The sequence below is a fragment of the Polyodon spathula genome, chromosome 20 (assembly GCF_017654505.1).
Source record: "Polyodon spathula isolate WHYD16114869_AA chromosome 20, ASM1765450v1, whole genome shotgun sequence".
NCBI classification, from domain to species: domain Eukaryota; kingdom Metazoa; phylum Chordata; class Actinopteri; order Acipenseriformes; family Polyodontidae; genus Polyodon; species Polyodon spathula.
The window spans coordinates 14387692-14406086 of NC_054553.1; the positions used below are offsets into that span (position 1 = coordinate 14387692).

The window sequence follows — 18395 nt, forward strand, 5'->3', positions numbered from 1 at the left end:
CTATTGTAATACTGTATCACAGTTTAACTAATCAGGAAGCAAAATGTGTGCTTAGTTTCCTGCTAGTCTGGTGCTGATGCAGCTATCTCTATCAATACCAGCTGCTACTGCTTGTGGGCGACCCGCATGGTGTCTGGGATAGAAACACAGGAGTGATTGCTCCCTAGGTGGCATATCTAAGAAAACCAGAACAGGTGGCAACACTGAGTTACAATGAGTTATAAAGGGCACAACATGAACTTTAGCTCTGAAGGAGACATTTGTGCGTCATATCTAACTCATTTATTTCTCAATGCCCATATTTGGAATCTTGTTATAAATCACATTGTCATCACTAGCTAAATTTAGAGCTGGCTTTCCTACGACACGGCACTAAGGCCACACATGTCCTTCGAACTGGAAACTTGGAATTCAAATTAACTCAGTCATGCTTATAAAAATAAATGTCTAAAATGTTTAATATTATCCATTGCTTTTTTCATTATACAACAGATAATGTAACAGGAAGAAAATAGAGCAATAAAACATTTTAAATTGAGTCCACCACTTCTTGCTTTTTTATTGTAATATCCAGACAATATTGCATCTAAACTATAATTTGTAATAAATTAAAATTAGCCACCACACAATCTGTTTCATGGTGTCATGCAATGTAAAAGTGCACACTATAGGGGCCACTCTAAATACTTAGAGGGCAATAATATTTACTATATACTACTGACCACTTCTGTGGGCAACAGCACAAACTATTGTTGTTCTCCATTTAAGCCAGCTGGGCTGTGAGTTGCAGTCAAGGGTTTTGACGAAAGGAGTTTGTGTTTTCCAGTGACAGTAGATGACGAATGAATTGGTCCATACTTGTCCTAAATCCTGGCCTGATGTTTAGTCACCTGACCTTATTTCGCTCAGAGGGTATGCTATCAATTACTGCTCTCAGTCTACAACAACCTGCTAAATAACCCAGGTGGATAGCCAATTAAACTCATGGTGTGAACTTACAAACTGCCAGCAATCATGCTGAAACTCCAGTCTGGCCAACAACCTAGCGTGATGGAGATTAGACACACACTGCTACCCACACTCCTTTGCCTCTGCTTCTGAAAAATGTTCAGGAGGTGGCCTCTCCATCAAGGGTCATTCCCAGGTCAAAATCTTGTTTCTAAAGCTATTTGCTGCTTTTTGAGGCAAACCCCATAATCTTAGATTTCTGTGTTCATTAAGTAACACACAGGAGGGCTTGAGAGTGACAGTATCAGATTCTAAAATGACACAGTTCTTTGAATGTTCAGTGGGATTTTAGGGTGACCAACAGTCCATTCATTGCTGCATAGCTCTAAAAGGCAGTAGTGGACAAAACTGTTAGAGAAAAGGCCCCATAAGTCCATTAAAACACAAAGTTTCAGAGAGGAAACAACAATATATCCCTGTATATATGTATATAATGCATATATGTATATAATGCAGAGAGAGAGAGAGAGAGAGAGAGAGAAAACACATTTAACCTCTGTCACGGCTCTCAACTCCCTAGTACTGGTGGCGCACACACTAAACACGTCATGCAGCTGCTGAATGCAAACATACCCCCGTGTGCAACAGCACACTGTTGTAGATGTTTGTGCTTTGTTGCTTTGTCTGAGACGTGTTCTAGAGATCATACTGAGAGAAAAAAATATCTGTGCACAGAAATCCATATTTTTTGTAACTTTCCAACTGTCAGATGTGCAAGATGTTGTTGAACAATATGCTTTAGTAAATAAAATATTACGTTACTGTAATGTGCCAATACAAGTTGAACCATTTGGGAACTGCTGTGTTTTATTAAAATTATTTTAAAACTATATTGTATGCTATTTGATATGTGTTACACACACGGTACATTTAAATCAACATGGGATTTATTTTGCAGGGATATTCAGGTCACTCATCACAGTAATTTTTTCCTTATAGCTCTCAAGGTTGTCAACAGACTCCAGAATCTAGGGACACTAAGGAAGATCAGGTTTTTTAACTCACCTCTTTAAACTGCAATGTACTTGACATGTAAAGTGAGTGGGAACTGCTTCAGCAGTTTAGTAAATGTATTTAATTGTTTAATTGTGGTGGCGATTCTATCCGGAGAGCGTCGTAACTACGATTAATCGTATTGTTTGAATGTTTTTATACAGTAAACAATATCAATCAAAACAGTGCAACACCATTATTATTATTAACTTTGCACATAGCAGGTAAAGTTTATATATTTTTTTTGTTTTTTGCTTTTCTATTTCTTGCTTCACACAGTCTAGCCCAGTCACAGACTCAAAAGCTAATCAGCTACTGTATAGGTCTGATTGATGGAAACGGTCCTCGCAGGCATGTGTGTGCTCTTGGTAACAACTAAAAAAATTCAATTAATTTAGCGACAGTTTCTACAATTCACACTCACTTTACTGAATACATTGCAGTTTAGAGAATTGAGTTACAAAACCTGACTCTCCTTAAAGTGTCCAGAGATTCTGGAGCCTGCTGGCAACCCTACTCTCAGATCTGGTGATACGGGTTGAAACGTCATTAAATAAATAGTGGGTTATGGCAAAGATGCAGCTCTCCTTTCTTGTGAAGGTAAAGTAAACGGTTCTGTATTTTGATGTTTCTATTGTGTGGGGAAGGTGGCTAACGGTAAATTGTGTACGTTTCAAACTGAAATCTTATTCAGGGATATATTTCTATTCGGTAATAAAAATACTATGAACTTAAAGGCTCAAAACTATAGATTGTGGGCATCCCTTGTAAGTAGCTGCCAGTGTGTTTTTCATTCAATGGTTTCCTTCAGTATTCTTGACAGTTTTTGTGATTTGGAAATCGGTTCGGTATTTGGCCGAATCTCAAAAACTTACTATATATATGTGGCAGAGCAAAGCTCTGCCGTTTAGAAATTGGCAGGGATGGGGTTAATTTCCCCTACCTGCCTGGGTTTATTATGTTCAGGTGGCTGTGGTTGATTAGTTGATTAGGTTAATTAACGATCAATCAGCGCACAGCCACCTGACATAAAAGGAGGCCTCTGCTTCTCATTGAGGAAGAGGGAGCTGAGGAAGCAGGGTGGTGTTTGTGGTGTTTGTGGTGTTTGTGGTGTTTGTGGTGTTTGTGGTGCCCAGCCTGGAAACCTTAATTTTGTAAGTTTTGTTTTTTGTATTGCTTTATTTGTGTTTAAATCCCTTTATTTTGCCTTTGTGCACTTTATTTTTGTGTTTATTTATAATAAAATTAGTTATTTTTTTGAACTGCAGTCTGTCTCTGGGCCTCTATCCACTCGCCAGCCTGCCACTATATATATATATATATATATATATATATATATATATATATATATATATATATATACACACACAGTGCCTATAGAAAGATCACATTGAACAGATTTTGTTGTGTCAGTGACTCAGAGTTTCATGCATTTAAATAAGGATTTTTTTTTTCACTTACCTACACACTGTTAATCGGGGGAAAAAAGTTTTTTTATTGAAAAAAAAATTATATATTAAAAACACAAAACTGAAAGATCATAATTGGATGATTCTCCACCCCCCTGAATTAATACTTGGTGAAAGCACCTTTGGCAGCAATTACAGCTGTGAGTCTGTTGGGATAGATCTCTACCAACTTTGCACACCTAGATTTGGCAATATTTGACCACTGTTCTCTACAAAACTGTTCAAGCTCTGTCAAGTTCCTTGGGGAGCATTTAAATTTTTGTTCCTTAGCCACTCCAGTGTAGCTTTGGCTGTGTGCTTTGGGTCATTGTCATGCTGAAAGGTGGTTTTCCTCAAGGACTTCTGTGTACTTTGCTCCATTCATTTTCCCTTCTATCCTGACAAGTGCCCCAGTCCCTGCAGATGAGAAACATCCCCATAACATGATGCTGCCACCACCATGCTTCACAGTAGGGATGGTGTTCTTTGGATGATGTGCTGTGTTGGGTTTGCGCCAAACATAACGCTTTGCATTTAGGCCAAAAAGTTCCATTTTAGTTTTGTCAAAACTTTGGCTACAGAATCTCCTGAGTGTTTTTTTGCATACTTCAAACGGGATTCAAGGTGGGCTTTCTTGAGTAATGGCTTCCTTCTTGCCACCCTACCATACAGGCCTGATTGGTGGAGTGCTTGGTATAGTGTTGTCACATGTACACTTTGACCAGTCTTGGCCATAAAAGCCTGTAGCTCTTGCAAAGTTGCCATTGGCCTCTTGGTAGCCTCTCTGATCAGTCTCCTTCTTGATCGGTCATCCAGTCAGAGTCTTGGTGGTGCCATACACCTTCCACTTCTTAACAATCGTGTTGACTGTGCTCCAAGGGATATTCAAGGCCTTTGGTATTTTTTATACCCATCCCAATTTGTACCTTTCAGTAACTTTGTCCCGGAGTTCTTTCAAAAGTGCCTTGGTGCTCATGGTTGACTCTTTGCTTTGAAATGCACTACCCAGCAGAGGGAACCTATAGGAACTGCTGAACTTATCCTGAAATCATGTGAGTCACTACAATTTAACACAGGTGGAGGCCACTTAACTTGGTGTGTGATTTTGAAAGCGATTGGTTACACCTGAGCTAATTAAGGACTGCTGTTACAAGGGGGGTGGACACTTAAACAACCAAGCTATTTCAGTTTTTATTTTTAATTAATTTTCTACAAATTTCTAGAATATTTTTTTTCACTTGGAAGTGGTGGAGTAGGATGTGTAGATAAATGTAAAAAACTATTTTAATGCGTTTTAATTCCAGGCTATAAGGCAACAAAAAAAATTTTGAAAGGGGGTTTAGACTTGACGTCATATATATCTGATATATGATACATATTAATTAGAAATATATCAAATATATAGATATGATATATATATATATTATCTCTTATAAAACGCCGGGACAATGCTCATTCTAGGACATTTCTCTTTCTCTCGCCCTCTCTCTCTCTCTTCATATTAGTAGAGATTGGTTTAGTCATAGGATGACTCCAATTAATGTATCTCCCTGACAGACTCCCTTAGTGCAGTTGCTAAAAACGTGACTAGACATGCATACTTATTAGCTGCAGCTAATGTACTGAGACCTCACTCACACACACGCACATACAGAAAGAAGTCTGTGTACCAGTTATTTTCAATGAGCACAAATATTTTAGGCATGAATAGATAGGAAATGAAATGCACCTGTTCATTTCAAGAGAACTAAGTCTAATGTTTGTTTGTCTAACATTAACATGGAATTTCCTACATTCAAAAAACAGGTGGTAATTAAATAGCCACATATGCAGATTTCACTATGTACACCGATGCCATCTTGAGCTTGTTCTAGAAATGGAATCACTCTAAGGGCTGGATTCAATCAACACTGCAGCCGTGCTCTGTGACACACATTAATTCACTGTTTATGGTGCTATTCAGTGCAATGTATCACGCATACCAGGACACCCCTGAACAAGACACTGCATTAAGAAAGGTGCCAATCTGGGACACAGGCCATTTCAATGGTGCTGGCAAGGAGTGTCTACTACAACAATGCACTGTGCACTGGAGGTGACAAGTTGAAAGCAGGGCTGGCTTACCCTGGCTGAGAAAGAACTACAATGACCAAGAGCAGAATCCACAGGTCAGGAATGGATGAAGAGCAGCTCAGGAACCCCAGCGCCATATCTCAGGGAGGAGACTGCAGAGGATCCTGAAAGCAGGGAGTAGAAAAGGATTTAAGATCATGCTAACAGTCATTACCCCACACTGCTGGTGTATGTCCCTGCCGTCAGGGATATTGTGTCGATGGATGCCCTGCTCCTCTGTATAGTTTTGCATATATCTAGAGAAGCACTTGTCTAGTTGTGAAGAAACTTGGTAAGGCCATTCTTTAGCATAAGTTATTGAGTGTACATCTGGTAGTATATGGAGGATGTCTGTATGTCCCTCTATCTTACTTCTAACACGTATATTCAGTGAATGTACTGTAGGTCACGGTGATGCAGTTTTTCATATTAGTGACAAGCTTGTTTATAATTTACTTCAAATCATGTGATTTCTCATTCATTAGTTATGTGCATGACTGTGTGTCAACATTCCAAAGATCCCTGTTGAATGTAGTATAATTTGAAATCTAGCTTGTACTGAGACGTGTGAAATGCAGGATGTTCATACCGAGATTAGAGCACATTAATTACAGGCTCTGTCACTCAAGTCATTAAATTACATTCTAAATCTCAAGCCCCTATGGAGCTTCAGCTAAAGGATATATTTTATGAGCCGTGTCATCTATTAGAAAAGATAAATGCTATGGCAAATGATACAGAAGCGTTTTTACAGAATTTGAACTGTCATAGCTTTCACCATGTTACATACTGTAGATAAAAACTTGTATCTTTTAATAACTATGAAACAGATTAAAGCTGTGTTGTCTTATACATGTGTGAAGACAATTCAAGTCAGAATTTAGTCAGTAATGAGCAGGGGTTTTTTTTTTTTTCTTCCACCAAACAAACACTGGTGAAGACTGGCAACCGTACCCAAGATTTTATTTTTCACATATAATGATAGAAATATATAAAATATATATTTGAAAATAAATAATTTATCAGGGAAATCATCTTTAAAGTAGTCCCTCAAAACACACTTTTTTTTATTCTTGTTGAAATCTCTTTTCCAAAATTCTCTTTTAAATGTGTTCTCTGCTTGTTCAGGTTGCCTAAAGGTGCTTTCAGCTGCAGGATCGCTTGCTGCCTTTCTCTCCTGAAGCCTTCTTGCAATCTGAATTTGAGAAATAAACACGAATAACACAGGCACCACGCAGGGCTATCAGAACTCCCCTTGTTTAGGTATATTATTGAAATAACCAGTTGCCAGGAATTGGAACAAACAGACCCCTGGCAAATCTAATTATTAATACACACAGACATGTAGAACCCCATATGGTTGTATAGTTTATTGTACTTATTTAAGAAGGCTGTTATAGCAGACACTGCATTGCAAACTGGCTGAAGAAGCATGCTGTTTACCACTCCACAGGTCCAGTACCCACCTGCGCCTGTGAATCTGAGAGCTCTGTTCAGCCCTCTGATTGAGTCCCATCCACTGGGCAGCAACAGTCATTGTGTGTCAGTAGTAACCCATATCCCCCTTTTCATTTTAATCTCCCCCTTACAACTTTTATATATTTAATATTTTATTCTATTTTATTTATTTATTTATTTTTTAACAACTGTAAGAATCCTTTAACGTTGAACATAACACATCCTTTCACTGAACGTCCATCAGCACTTGCCTCTGGGTCAGAGATTACCGACCCATTGGAGCCCAACCATTACCGTTGGCTCATTTCAAATTCATGGAATCTGGAAGGATGAATTACTGCCCTTCCACTTCTGGTGTGCTGAACCGGTCCTGCATTCTAGAAAACCTCAGGTTCTACATTTCTCTGGGTCTCTGCCAATACTGGTTCAGAATTTGGATCAGCATCTTGGATAGTTTGTTGTTCAGGTACGTCCTATAGGTCAAAGTCACCTCTTGAATTCACTGTGAAGTCGGTGTGGGTCTTCCTCAGGTTTTGTCTGTTTTTCCTGTAGCACTGACCTGATGTAGACACAACATTGTAGGACCGTGGCTCAGACCTCTCTTCTTGGACAACAGCATTACCAGGCTGTAACACTGGTAGTGCTTTAGCATGCGTGTTGTAGTATGTTTCTAGGCTGAGACATCTCAGCCTAGTGTGAACTCCTTTGGGTGTGGTAGGTTGCAGCAGTGTGCTGGAACTCGGAAGCATAGATCTCAAGACTCGACCCATAAGCATTTGTGCTGGTGAGAATTCCATACCTGTGTTCCTCAAATTGAGCATCATCAGGTACGGATCCACATTAGTCTGCTCTGCCTTCTTAAGCAGCAGTTTGACTGTCTTTATAGCTCTATCTGCCATTCCAGTGGATGTAGGTACCCTGGACTGGAGTGTGTCAGTTTTATTCCCCATGCAAAGCTTTGCATCAATGCTTGCAAACTGCGAACATGATCGCTGACCATTTCCTTTGGAATGCCGTGTCTTGCAAACACTGAGTTCAATTTAGCAGTTACAGTGTGAACTGTCATGTCGGACATCTGCAACATTTCTGAATATTTTGAGTAGTCGACGATCAGGAGATAAGGCTGTAATGAAGGTGAAATTTATCATGTAAATTTATTAAAGCTCTGGCAGACAAGGGAGGTCTTGTTTATAACCCCAGGCAATATAGAGGATGATTTAGGCCCCTGTCCAAAGACTCCTAGCACTAAATTAATTTTGATGGGGGAACAATTGGTTCCAGATAAGCAAGCTTATTAAGGCGTTCAACAGTATTTTTTTTCTGACTTGCCCGGTAGAAATAATTTGGTTGAATATGACATTATCTCTCCACCAGGTGTCACTGTGCGAGAGAGACAGTACCGGATCCCAGAAAGTCGACGAAGTGGTGAACGCAGAGAGGTATGGGACATGCTCCCAAGCTTGGGGTGATTGAACCTTCCAGGAGCGAGTGGTGCAGTCCTATTGTTGTAGTGGCCAAGAAAGATGTCACCAACTGCTTCTGCATAGATTTCAGGAAGGTAAACGCCATTGCCAAGTTCGATGCATACCCTATGCCTCGGGCCAACGAACTTTTAAACAGACTGGGAAAAACTAGTTTTATCTCCACTCTGGACCTGACAAAGGGATACTGGCAGATCCCCTTAACCCGTAGTTCTAGAGAGAAAACCGCATTTTCAACACCAGAAGGGGTGTTTCACTTTAAAACCATGCCATTTGGGCTACGTGGTGCACCCATTGCCCTTCAGAGACTGATGGACCAGGTTTTACGCCCACGTCATGAATATGCAGCAGCGTATATTGATGATGCGCTTATTTACAGCTCCACCTGGCAAGAGCATTTGGCTAGGATTGCAGCCGTCCTTCAGTCTCTAGGGGTAGCCCAGGGATTTTTAATGGAAAATGGAAGGATGAGACCCGTAGTCACCAAAATCCAGGCTTTGGTTGACACGGCGATCCCCAAAACCAAGACTCAGGTGAGGTCACTACTGGGCTTAGCCGTTTATTAGCCAAATTTAATTAAGTGGTCAGCTGAGTCTCAGGGGACGTTTGATAGTATTAAGTGTAGACTTGCCAGGCCTTTTCTATAATTGTTACTTGTGTATTTATAGACAGCTAATACATTCCAGAGCTGTCGCTATAGGCCAGCAATAAACCCAGACAACACTTCACTTGTTCACCACTATAGCAAGTATTTATACTGTACTTCACCACATGCACTGAGAGCACTCACTTTGGACCTGTGATCGTGTGTGTGTGTCTAATTGTTTGTGTTAGTACTGTGCTTACTATTTGCGGGACTGCAGCCCTTTTCACTACTGTGCAATGCACATTGTTGTGTATTGCAAGCTCATTATTGTTTACTGACTGGTCATCAGACTATTGGATTATAAAACCATTAAAAACAAACCATTTTACCCGTACTTTGTTGTCTGTTTGTTTCTTGGGATTCCTGCACCAGCACCGCACCTGCTATACACCTGCTTGACTAACTACTAGTTTGCCACAATATCTTAAAATGATTTAAAAATATCTCTAAGTGAACAGGAGTTTTTTTCAAGATATCTTCAAATGATTTAGAGATATCTATAAATGAACAGGAAATCATTTGGAGAGATCATCAAGAGATTTAGAGATATAATTAAAACCCTAATTTTAAGACATCTCTAAATTACAGTTTGGCATACCATACCAACAAACTCCACATGGTTTCCATAGCATTTAAATATATATGTAAATCATTTTGAGATATCTTTATTTCATTTTTAGATCTCTCTAATTGATTTACAGATATCTTAAAATTAATTTTTGATATCTTAAAAACTGCACCATTAAAGATATCTGTAATTCAATCTGAGATATCTTGATATGATTTAGAGATAACTTTAAATATTTCAAGATATTTTAAAATGCAATTTGAGACATCTCTAAATGATAATTTGGCTTGTAATAATGCTAGGTGTAAGTTCAAGAGACAGCATGACATTGTTAGGAGACTTCAGTAGAGCTTGCGTGCCTAGAGGTAGCCAACAGTCTGCTATCTACAGAAGCAGAATGCACAGAATGTTAAGCTATGGAAGAAAGGACAAGTCTATAAGATGGCCAAAAACAAAAATTGTTCTACAGAACGCATTTAACCTTTAATGGAACTACAAGGTTTGAACTTGCCAATAGTCAGCAGGACAGTCCATATAATCCATAAAATGTAGCACAATAAATGTTATTAACATTTACAAATATTAGTTGTTATTAATTTTGGTCCAGGGAACCAAAATACATGTATGTGTCACTTGACTTAGGGGTTGGTTTGATCACCCTACACCCTGTCAGGTAAAATCACAGTTCAATTTTTTATATGAAATATTACCCTAGATTCTGGTCCTTTAGATCAGGCATAGGCAACCCTTTTCAATTGTTAAGCAGTTAAATCTCCATCCAGGGGCTCCCCTTTCACTGCATCAAGCACTTATTTTAAGGGGTAAAATGCTTCTGTGGTATTTTTTCTTTTTACCTTTGTTTCATTTCTTTTTTTTTTGTGAAACACTACAACTTAAATGATTTTGCAATGCAGTCATTTGTTTACATTTTAGGAAACTGTATTTTATTAAATCACATCACAGGGGGCTTGTTCCAAGTCAATCGCCAAAGCCCTGCCACAGCAAAGGAACATTTTCCCATTATTGAAAAAGCTGTTTATTTGCAGGCAACAAAACCATAGCTGGCATTAATATGCAACAGCTGAGGAACTACTGCAGTGTGGCATAATTAAGTGATAATTTGCAGTGAGCTGTCACACTGCCACCTGTTATTATTACAAAAGAAATTAGCAAAACTGCTAAACCAGGGGATCCCAAACTTTCTCCCACCAGAGGCCTACCTTTTGATCGCTATTCACCACAGTGGCCCACTAGAGCATTGAGGAAAACAAAGCTTAATCTAAAGTTTTAAAAAAGGGGCTTCCTTCTGTCAAATATACTTTATTGTACTGTACTAAGCATCCATAACTATGAACACTCAATAGTGATGAATTTAGAAATACTAAAAGAAACTTCATAAAATCACACGTTTCCACTAGCAGTCTTTTTAATGTTGTTAAATGCTGTATTGATACCATTTTCATGCTACTTTTTACTGGTGCATAATTATTTCATATAATCACACAGCCAATGTTCTGAGGCCTCTGCAATTGATTTAAAAAATGCAGCCGCCCTTTTAATAATTAAAATAGGACTCTGTATACCAAGGTTATGAAAAGCAAACATCTAACAGCACACGAGAGTCTCACTGACGTGTTTTTAACACCAGAAAGGGTCCTATTTCAATCATTCAAACAGAGGTTAGATCAATTAAACAAACCCCTCAGTACAGTGGGGTTCTTCGAGAACCATGCTGTCTTCCACATTCCCTCCTCCATATAGCCATAAAGTCAATGTCTTTCTTTACAATTTTAAATGATATCTGTGGTTTCACATATTGCATGATTTAGCTTTCTAGCAGCGCTAACAAAGCCCTCCTCTATCACCATTCCCAGCAAGTCATGAGCAGGCTGTGTCAAGTTCTCTCAGTGGGCTACATCTCTCAGAGCAGCGGAGGCGGGTTTGCAGCCAATCTGACCTCCTCTCTTTCACACTGGCTTGCTGTCTATCTCAGAGGAGAAATGCGGACTTCAACTCTGAGCTACAAATGGTGACATGAAGGCAGTGGTTCTTTAATGGTTTTGCTAACAAGGCGAGTTCCATTGAGATTAATCTTTGTACAAGGGAGTCCCTCTGGAGCAACATGCAGGAGGAAAAATACAGAAATTATATACTGTATTTTAAGAAAAGAAAAAATAATTAATTAGATGGTAATATATCCATGTATATTACGGTTTATTAACTGCTAACAGATAGATTGCTATATATTAACAATAATACTATACAATGAAATATTGTTGCACTCAAATAAACAGTCACATTGATGCGATTACCCTACATTGAAGTCTTTTTTACATGAACTCCCCTTATTCTGCCCTCGCAAAAGAGTCCCCTTCTTAAGCTTAACAGTTAGATAAACTCTTTCCAGTAACTGTAGTATTGAATGATGCTTTATTGCCACCAGTTTGTAGGTACAGTGTTAGGAACTGAGTAAAACTGAAATAAAATAAGGAAAACAACCGTAAGTACGGGTATGCTGAATACTATGCTTAATTCTCACTAATAGCACAGCATGTATTTTAGGTATGGTATAATATTATCATAAACTCAGAAATATGCTGCCGTATGCAAAATAATTCCCCAAACATGGCAAGATCAATTACATAGAACAGATATTTCCGACCACGCAACTATCAAGAAAATACGTAAATCTATCACGCAAACGATCATCCATATAAAATATCATCATGAATTGAAAGGTGAGTATGTTATTATTGATTTTACTTACAGACAATGCTTCTACAAATAATTGCAAGAAGGATGGAGTTCGATGATATCTGCAGCTCCACAAAGCGACTTTCACCGTTGCTAACAAGGATTCTTCTTTACAGGAAATAGGAACTTAAGCAAACAACAGACCTTATCAGTAAACAGCGCCATCTAGTGGCCAAATGGAATTGACTTAAAAAATGAACTTAAACCACTAAAGGGGCCAGAACACTCCCCATCTGGTATCTGTAAAGATGCCAACATTAACACTGAACTTAAAGTTACTTATCAGTCTCTCGAGAGAAGAGTAGGACAGTCTCTGAAACTGGACGCAGAAAGGTCTTGCATGACCGTCTTGCTGTCTTGACTTCAACCTTTCTTACTTTCCCATCTCTGCCAGGAAAAGTCTTCACGACAATGCCCATGGGCCAGTCGTTCCTTTTCACTTGACTGTCTCTCAGCATCACAGTGTCTCCCTCCTTAAGGTTGGGTTTCTCTTTCTGCCACTTCCTACGGCTCTGCAGGGTAGGAAGATACTCCTTTCTCCAGCGGTGCTAGAAGGTGTTGGCAAGGCTTTGAACTTGCCTCCACTGCCGGCTGAAGAGGTCTTTCTCATTGAATTCACCTTGGGGAGGAGGAACTACAGCAACCTTTTGGGTGAGGAGTGTTGCTGGCATCAAGATGAGGGGGGAGTCTGGATCCGTGGACACAGGAACCAATGGACGAGCATTCACGATGGCTGAGACTTCTGCCATGAAAGTAGTCAGGATTTCGTGAGTAAGCCTGGATGGACCCACCTTCAGCAGTATGGAATCCAGGATGCGCCTCGTAATGCCAATCATTCTCTCCCAGCTGCCTCCCATATGAGATGAGTGTGGTGGGTTGAACCCAACAAAAGAGAAGGGAGGGTCAGTGCTGAGGCGATCCACAGGTAAGTCAGACATCTTCTGAGTCTCTATCCTCCTACGTAGTCTTCGGCAGATGACACATTGATAGAGCATGCTGCTGATGCGCCGTTTTCCACCGATGACCCACAGACCAGCTACTCTCAAGGAACCCTCAGTGAAGTGGCGCCCTTGATGGTGGACCTGCTCGTGGTGGTGACGGATGTGTAGAGTCGCGATATGGTTCCGTCCAAGCAGGATGAGAGGGTTGATTTCATCTTTACCTAGGCTTGCTTGGGACAGGCGTCCTCCAATCCTCAGTTGGCCTGAATCATCAATGTAGGGGCACAGACTGAAGAGTGGGCTCTGCTTAGGAATGGCTTTACCTTCTCTGATGCATTCCAATTCCTCTTGAAAGGCGTTGTGTTGCAGACTGCGGATTATGATATTCTTGGCTTGATCCAGGTCTTCGGTGGAGCAGGGTTTTTTGCAGATGTGCCATCCTTTGCAGCTGCTGCCTACCTTGAAGGAGTGAGCAACATGCACAAGCCTTGCTGTTGCGTGTGTCAGTGCTTGCCAGCTTGAGAACCTCTTGAAGCGCTTGGGGTCTAACTTGTTGCTGGAGACATTGGTGGTGTGACAAGCAACTTGGGGGCAGATCACGTAGTCAGATCTGGGATCAACCAAGTCGAAAGGTGTGTGAAGGGTTTCTGGCTCTGCTGACCTGAACAAGAAAGCTGGTCCAGTCAACCATGTGACATGAGTCAGGCTGCCTGCTACGACTGATCTTGAGGCATGATCAGCAGGGTTCTGGTCTGTAGGGATGTGCTTCCACTGCTGTGGGCTGGTAGATCTCCAGATATGTTGCACCCTGTTATTCACATATACATAGAATCTTCTGGCGTCGTTGTGAATGTAACCAAGGACCACTTTACTATCAGAGTAGAATGTGACAACATCGAGTTGGATGTCAATCTCATCGACGATTGCTTCTGCTATTTCCACAGCTAGAACAGCAGCGCACAACTCGAGTCTTGGAACAGTGATCTCAGGACGTGGAGCGAGCTTAGCCTTACCAAAGATGAAGCCAACATCTATGTTCCCACTGGCATCAGTTGTCTTCAGGTAAGCTACTGCTGCGATGGCGTTTGTGGATGCATCACAGAAGACGCACATCTCTTTCTTGTGTGCCTGGCTGAGAGAGGTGGAAGTGTATGTGCGAGAGATCTTGACCTGCTCAAGCTCCTTCAGTGAGTCTCTCCACAGCTTCCATTCCTTGAGGTTCTCTTCTGGGAGAGGGGCATCCCAGTCACAAGCCTCCATGGTGAGCTCTCTGAGTAGAGACCTTCCTCGAATGCTTACCGGGGCGGCAAATCCAAGCGGGTCAAACAGGCTGTTGATCGTCGACAAGACTCCACGTCTAGTGTATGGTTTCTCTGCTGAAGACACCTGAAATGTGAAGACGTCCTCTGCGATGTCCCAGCTCACCCCGAGACTTCTCTGCATGGGAGGGAAGTCGACACTCAGATCCAGGTCCTTCAGCCCCTTAGCTAGGTCGTCTGGAGGAAAGGCTCTCATGACCTCTGCCTTGTTAGAGGAGATCTTGTGCAGGCGTAAGTTGGAGAGGGCCAAAATCTCTTGAGTGTTCTGAAGGAGAGTGATGGCTTCCTTCTCTGTGGTGAGGGATACGAGACCGTCGTCGACGTAAAAGTTCCTCTCGACGAAGTGCCTTGCCTCTGCTCCGCAATCCCTCTCGCCCACTAAGGCAGCTCTCCTGAGGCCATACATGGCCACTGCTGGGGATGGGCTATTACCGAAAACGTGGACCCGCATCCTGTACTCCACAACTTCGTCATCCAGGTCGTTGTTGCGATACCAGAGGAATCGCAGGTAGTTACGATGGTCTTCATGAACAACGAAGCAATGGAACATCTGCTGCACGTCTGCTGTCACAGCCACTGGTTCCTTTCTGAACAGTAGCAGTACCCCAAGCAGGCTGTTGTTCATGTTGGGACCAGTAAGCAGGGCGTCATTCAGAGATACCCCATGGTGCTGGGCGCTGGAGTCGAATACCACTCTTATCTGTCCGGGTTTTTGTGGATGATACACCCCGAAGATCGGAAGATACCAGCACTCTTCTTCTGCTTGTAGGGGTAGAGCGATTTCAGCGTGCCCATTCTCAAAGATTTTGCACATGAACTCAATGAGGTGGTCCTTCATCTCTGGACGTTTCTTGAGCATGCGTGTGAGTGAGGCGAGGCAATTGCTGGCCTGATCGCGGTTTTTGGGGAGACGTTGCTGTGGGCTACGGAAAGGGAGCGGAGCAACCCAGCTGTTTGATGCATCCTGATGGAACTCTTTCTCCATCATCTTCAGGAAGGCGAGATCCTCCATTGAGGGAGCTGGTTTGTCATCATCCTTAGTATAGCAGAAGACAGATTCGCCCATGAGGCTTGCCGCGTCGGCTGGCGTGCATCTCTGCTTCAGGGACATGGTGCCAAAACTTCGAGGCTGGTGTGTGTGGCTGAAGTTCTCCTTAACATGGAAGCTGCTGAGACAAGGACTCATGAAGCTGGGGCATCCGTTCTCCAGAATGTTTGTCTTGAAGGCGTTAACTGGTGAAGGCTTGTGTGCCCCTCCGAGACAGACATCTCCCACTATCACCCAGCCGAGGGCTAGGCGCTGTGCGAAGGGAGCGGCAGGGGCCCGTTGCGCTGCTCTAGCACCTTGTGCACCTGGATAATGTCTCTCCCTAGAAGTAGCAGTATCTCTGCTTGGGGGTTCAGAGGAGATATCTTGGTGACTAAGAACTTGAGGTGAGGGTGGTACCTTGTTACATCTGGTGTAGGGATTTCGGCCCTATTGTCTGGGAGCTCATTGCACTCTATGAGCGTGGGAAGAGGTAAACAGGTCTTTTCATCAGCTGATTCCACAATGAAGCCTCTTGCTCGCCGGCCTACAGTCTCTGAGATACCTGAGCACGTCTTGAGGGTGTAAGGTGAGCCGTCATTGGCTACGTTGAATATCTTGAAGAAGGCTGACCTAGCCAAAGACTTGTTACTTTGGTCATCCAGAATGGCGTATGTTCTCATCTTCTTCTCAGGATGACCTTCTGGGTAAACGTTAACAAGACAGATCTTGGAGCAAGACTTCCCCGGGGGACTGTCTCCACAGACCTCAGTACAGGTGAACGTGGCAACTGGAGAGGAGGGAGACTTGTCTTCCTCCCCACCATGCTGTGTGGAGGAGCTGACGGCATCTTTGTGAGACCAAGGGGCAGGACCGGCATGAAGATCTGCAATATGCTTGTCGCTTTCGCACTCAGAGCACTGGATGACAGCTTTATAGTTCTTCGCCTGGGAGGAGACACACCTAAAGCATATAGAGTTCTCACTAAGGTAGGTTTTTCTCTCCTCTAGGGGTTTCTCCCTAAAGCCTCTACACTTTCACAGGGGGTGCGGCTTTTTGTGGATAGGGCATTGTTTGTTAGGGTCCTCCTTCTTGGATTCATCTTTCTGGATGGCGTTGTCCACTTCTGTCTTGTGCACTGTGATGGGGGCTCTTGCCGTTCTCGTTGAGAATTTCTCTCCTTTAGGCGGCGCTGCGCTGGAAGTGGATGTGATGAAGCTTGGGTCGTTCCTCATTTTTGCTTCTGCACAAATTAAACCGGAGAAGAACGAGAAGGGTGGGAAGCTGACACCATGCACCTGTTTGTATCTGTTCCCCGTGACATCCACTTCTCCTGCATGCTGAAGGGGAGCTTCTCCAGAATAGGCTTGATGCCTCTTGCAGTGTCCAGGTAGGACAGGCCGGGTAAGTAACCTTCAGCTTTGGCTGCCTCCAACTCGAGGAGAAGGTCACCCAGCTCTCTCAGACGTTGGGGATCTTTATTGGAGATCTTCGGGAAGCGTTCAAGCTTGTTGAAGAGGGCTGTCTCCATAGCTTCAGCAGACCCATAGCACTCCTCTAGCCGTTGCCAGACCACACTGAGGGCTGCAGCAGGATGATTGACATGGACGGACCTCATTCTTCTTACATGCTCATCTGATTCTGGCCCAAGCCACTTGATTAGTAGGTCGAGTTCCTCACTGGGCTTTAGGTCGAGGCCTTCAACGGCGTTGGAGAATGTTGACTTCCAAGCCCAGTCGTTCTCTGGCTTGTCGTTGAACTTGGTGAGTCCAGCTGTGAGGAAGTCGCGGCGTGCTAGGAACTTCGCCAGATCTGCAACATTGGCACAATCAGAATGGGTCCCACTAGACTCATGACGTTCTACACCAGGTGGCTGGCCGTCATCATCTGCGTAGCACCTGGGAGACTGTGAGGTGTGGAGCCTGTAGGTGGGGTTAGGCACTTTCACCACATGCTCTCTGATAAGATGAATCGTTGGGTGTCTTGATGTGGCTGGCACTCGTGTATGAGTGGGGGCGCGAGAGAGAGGATGTAGTCGTGGTTGCAGGTGATCAACTGGGGGAGGTGATCAACCTTGACACCTTGTACATACTTCTCAGCCCTCTCGAGAGAATGGTAGGATGAGCCTTGTTTGTTGTCGTCAACCCCAGACAGCTGTGCCACATCAGCTGCATCCATCGCTGTCTCAAATACATTAGCCTCAGCTAAGGTGGCCTCTGCCTCTTTCTCCTGCTGAAGAGCCTCTAATGTGGCTTCCAGGCAGGTCTCCTCCACTTTAAGCTGGGCCTTCTTCACTTTCACGTCAATTTCTCTATGTGTATATGATGCTCTTGCTAGTGCTGCTTCAGCCTTGGCGCGAGCTTCTAATGCAGCCAAGCTTGCTGCAGATTTGCTGGAGCGTCTTGATGACTTAGATGAATGTGAGCACTCTGACCTGGTTGCAAGGCTCATATGTTCTGAAGCTGACATCTTGCATTGGATATGTACAGAGGAGTAGAGCAGACTGGATATCTTGTCCACCGGAGGTTGCAATTACCGTTGAGAATGTCTTTTTACTATTGTGCCCTCGCAAAAGAGTCCCCTTCTTAAATTTAACAGATAGATAAACTCTTTCCAGTAACTGCAGTATTGAATGATGCC

General features: G+C 42.6%; 1 protein-coding gene across 1 annotated transcript in view; it reads right to left on the reverse strand.

Moving 5' to 3' along the window:
• The window catches only part of LOC121295800 (gamma-aminobutyric acid receptor subunit alpha-3-like), a 152960-nt gene that overhangs the window by 120637 nt on the left and 13928 nt on the right, over nt 1-18395 (reverse strand). Inside the window, exon 2 of the mRNA XM_041220856.1 lies at nt 5574-5686. Within this exon, the coding sequence (XP_041076790.1) occupies nt 5574-5659 (86 nt within the window). The 5' untranslated portion in view covers nt 5660-5686. The remainder of the gene's footprint in view (nt 1-5573; nt 5687-18395) is intronic.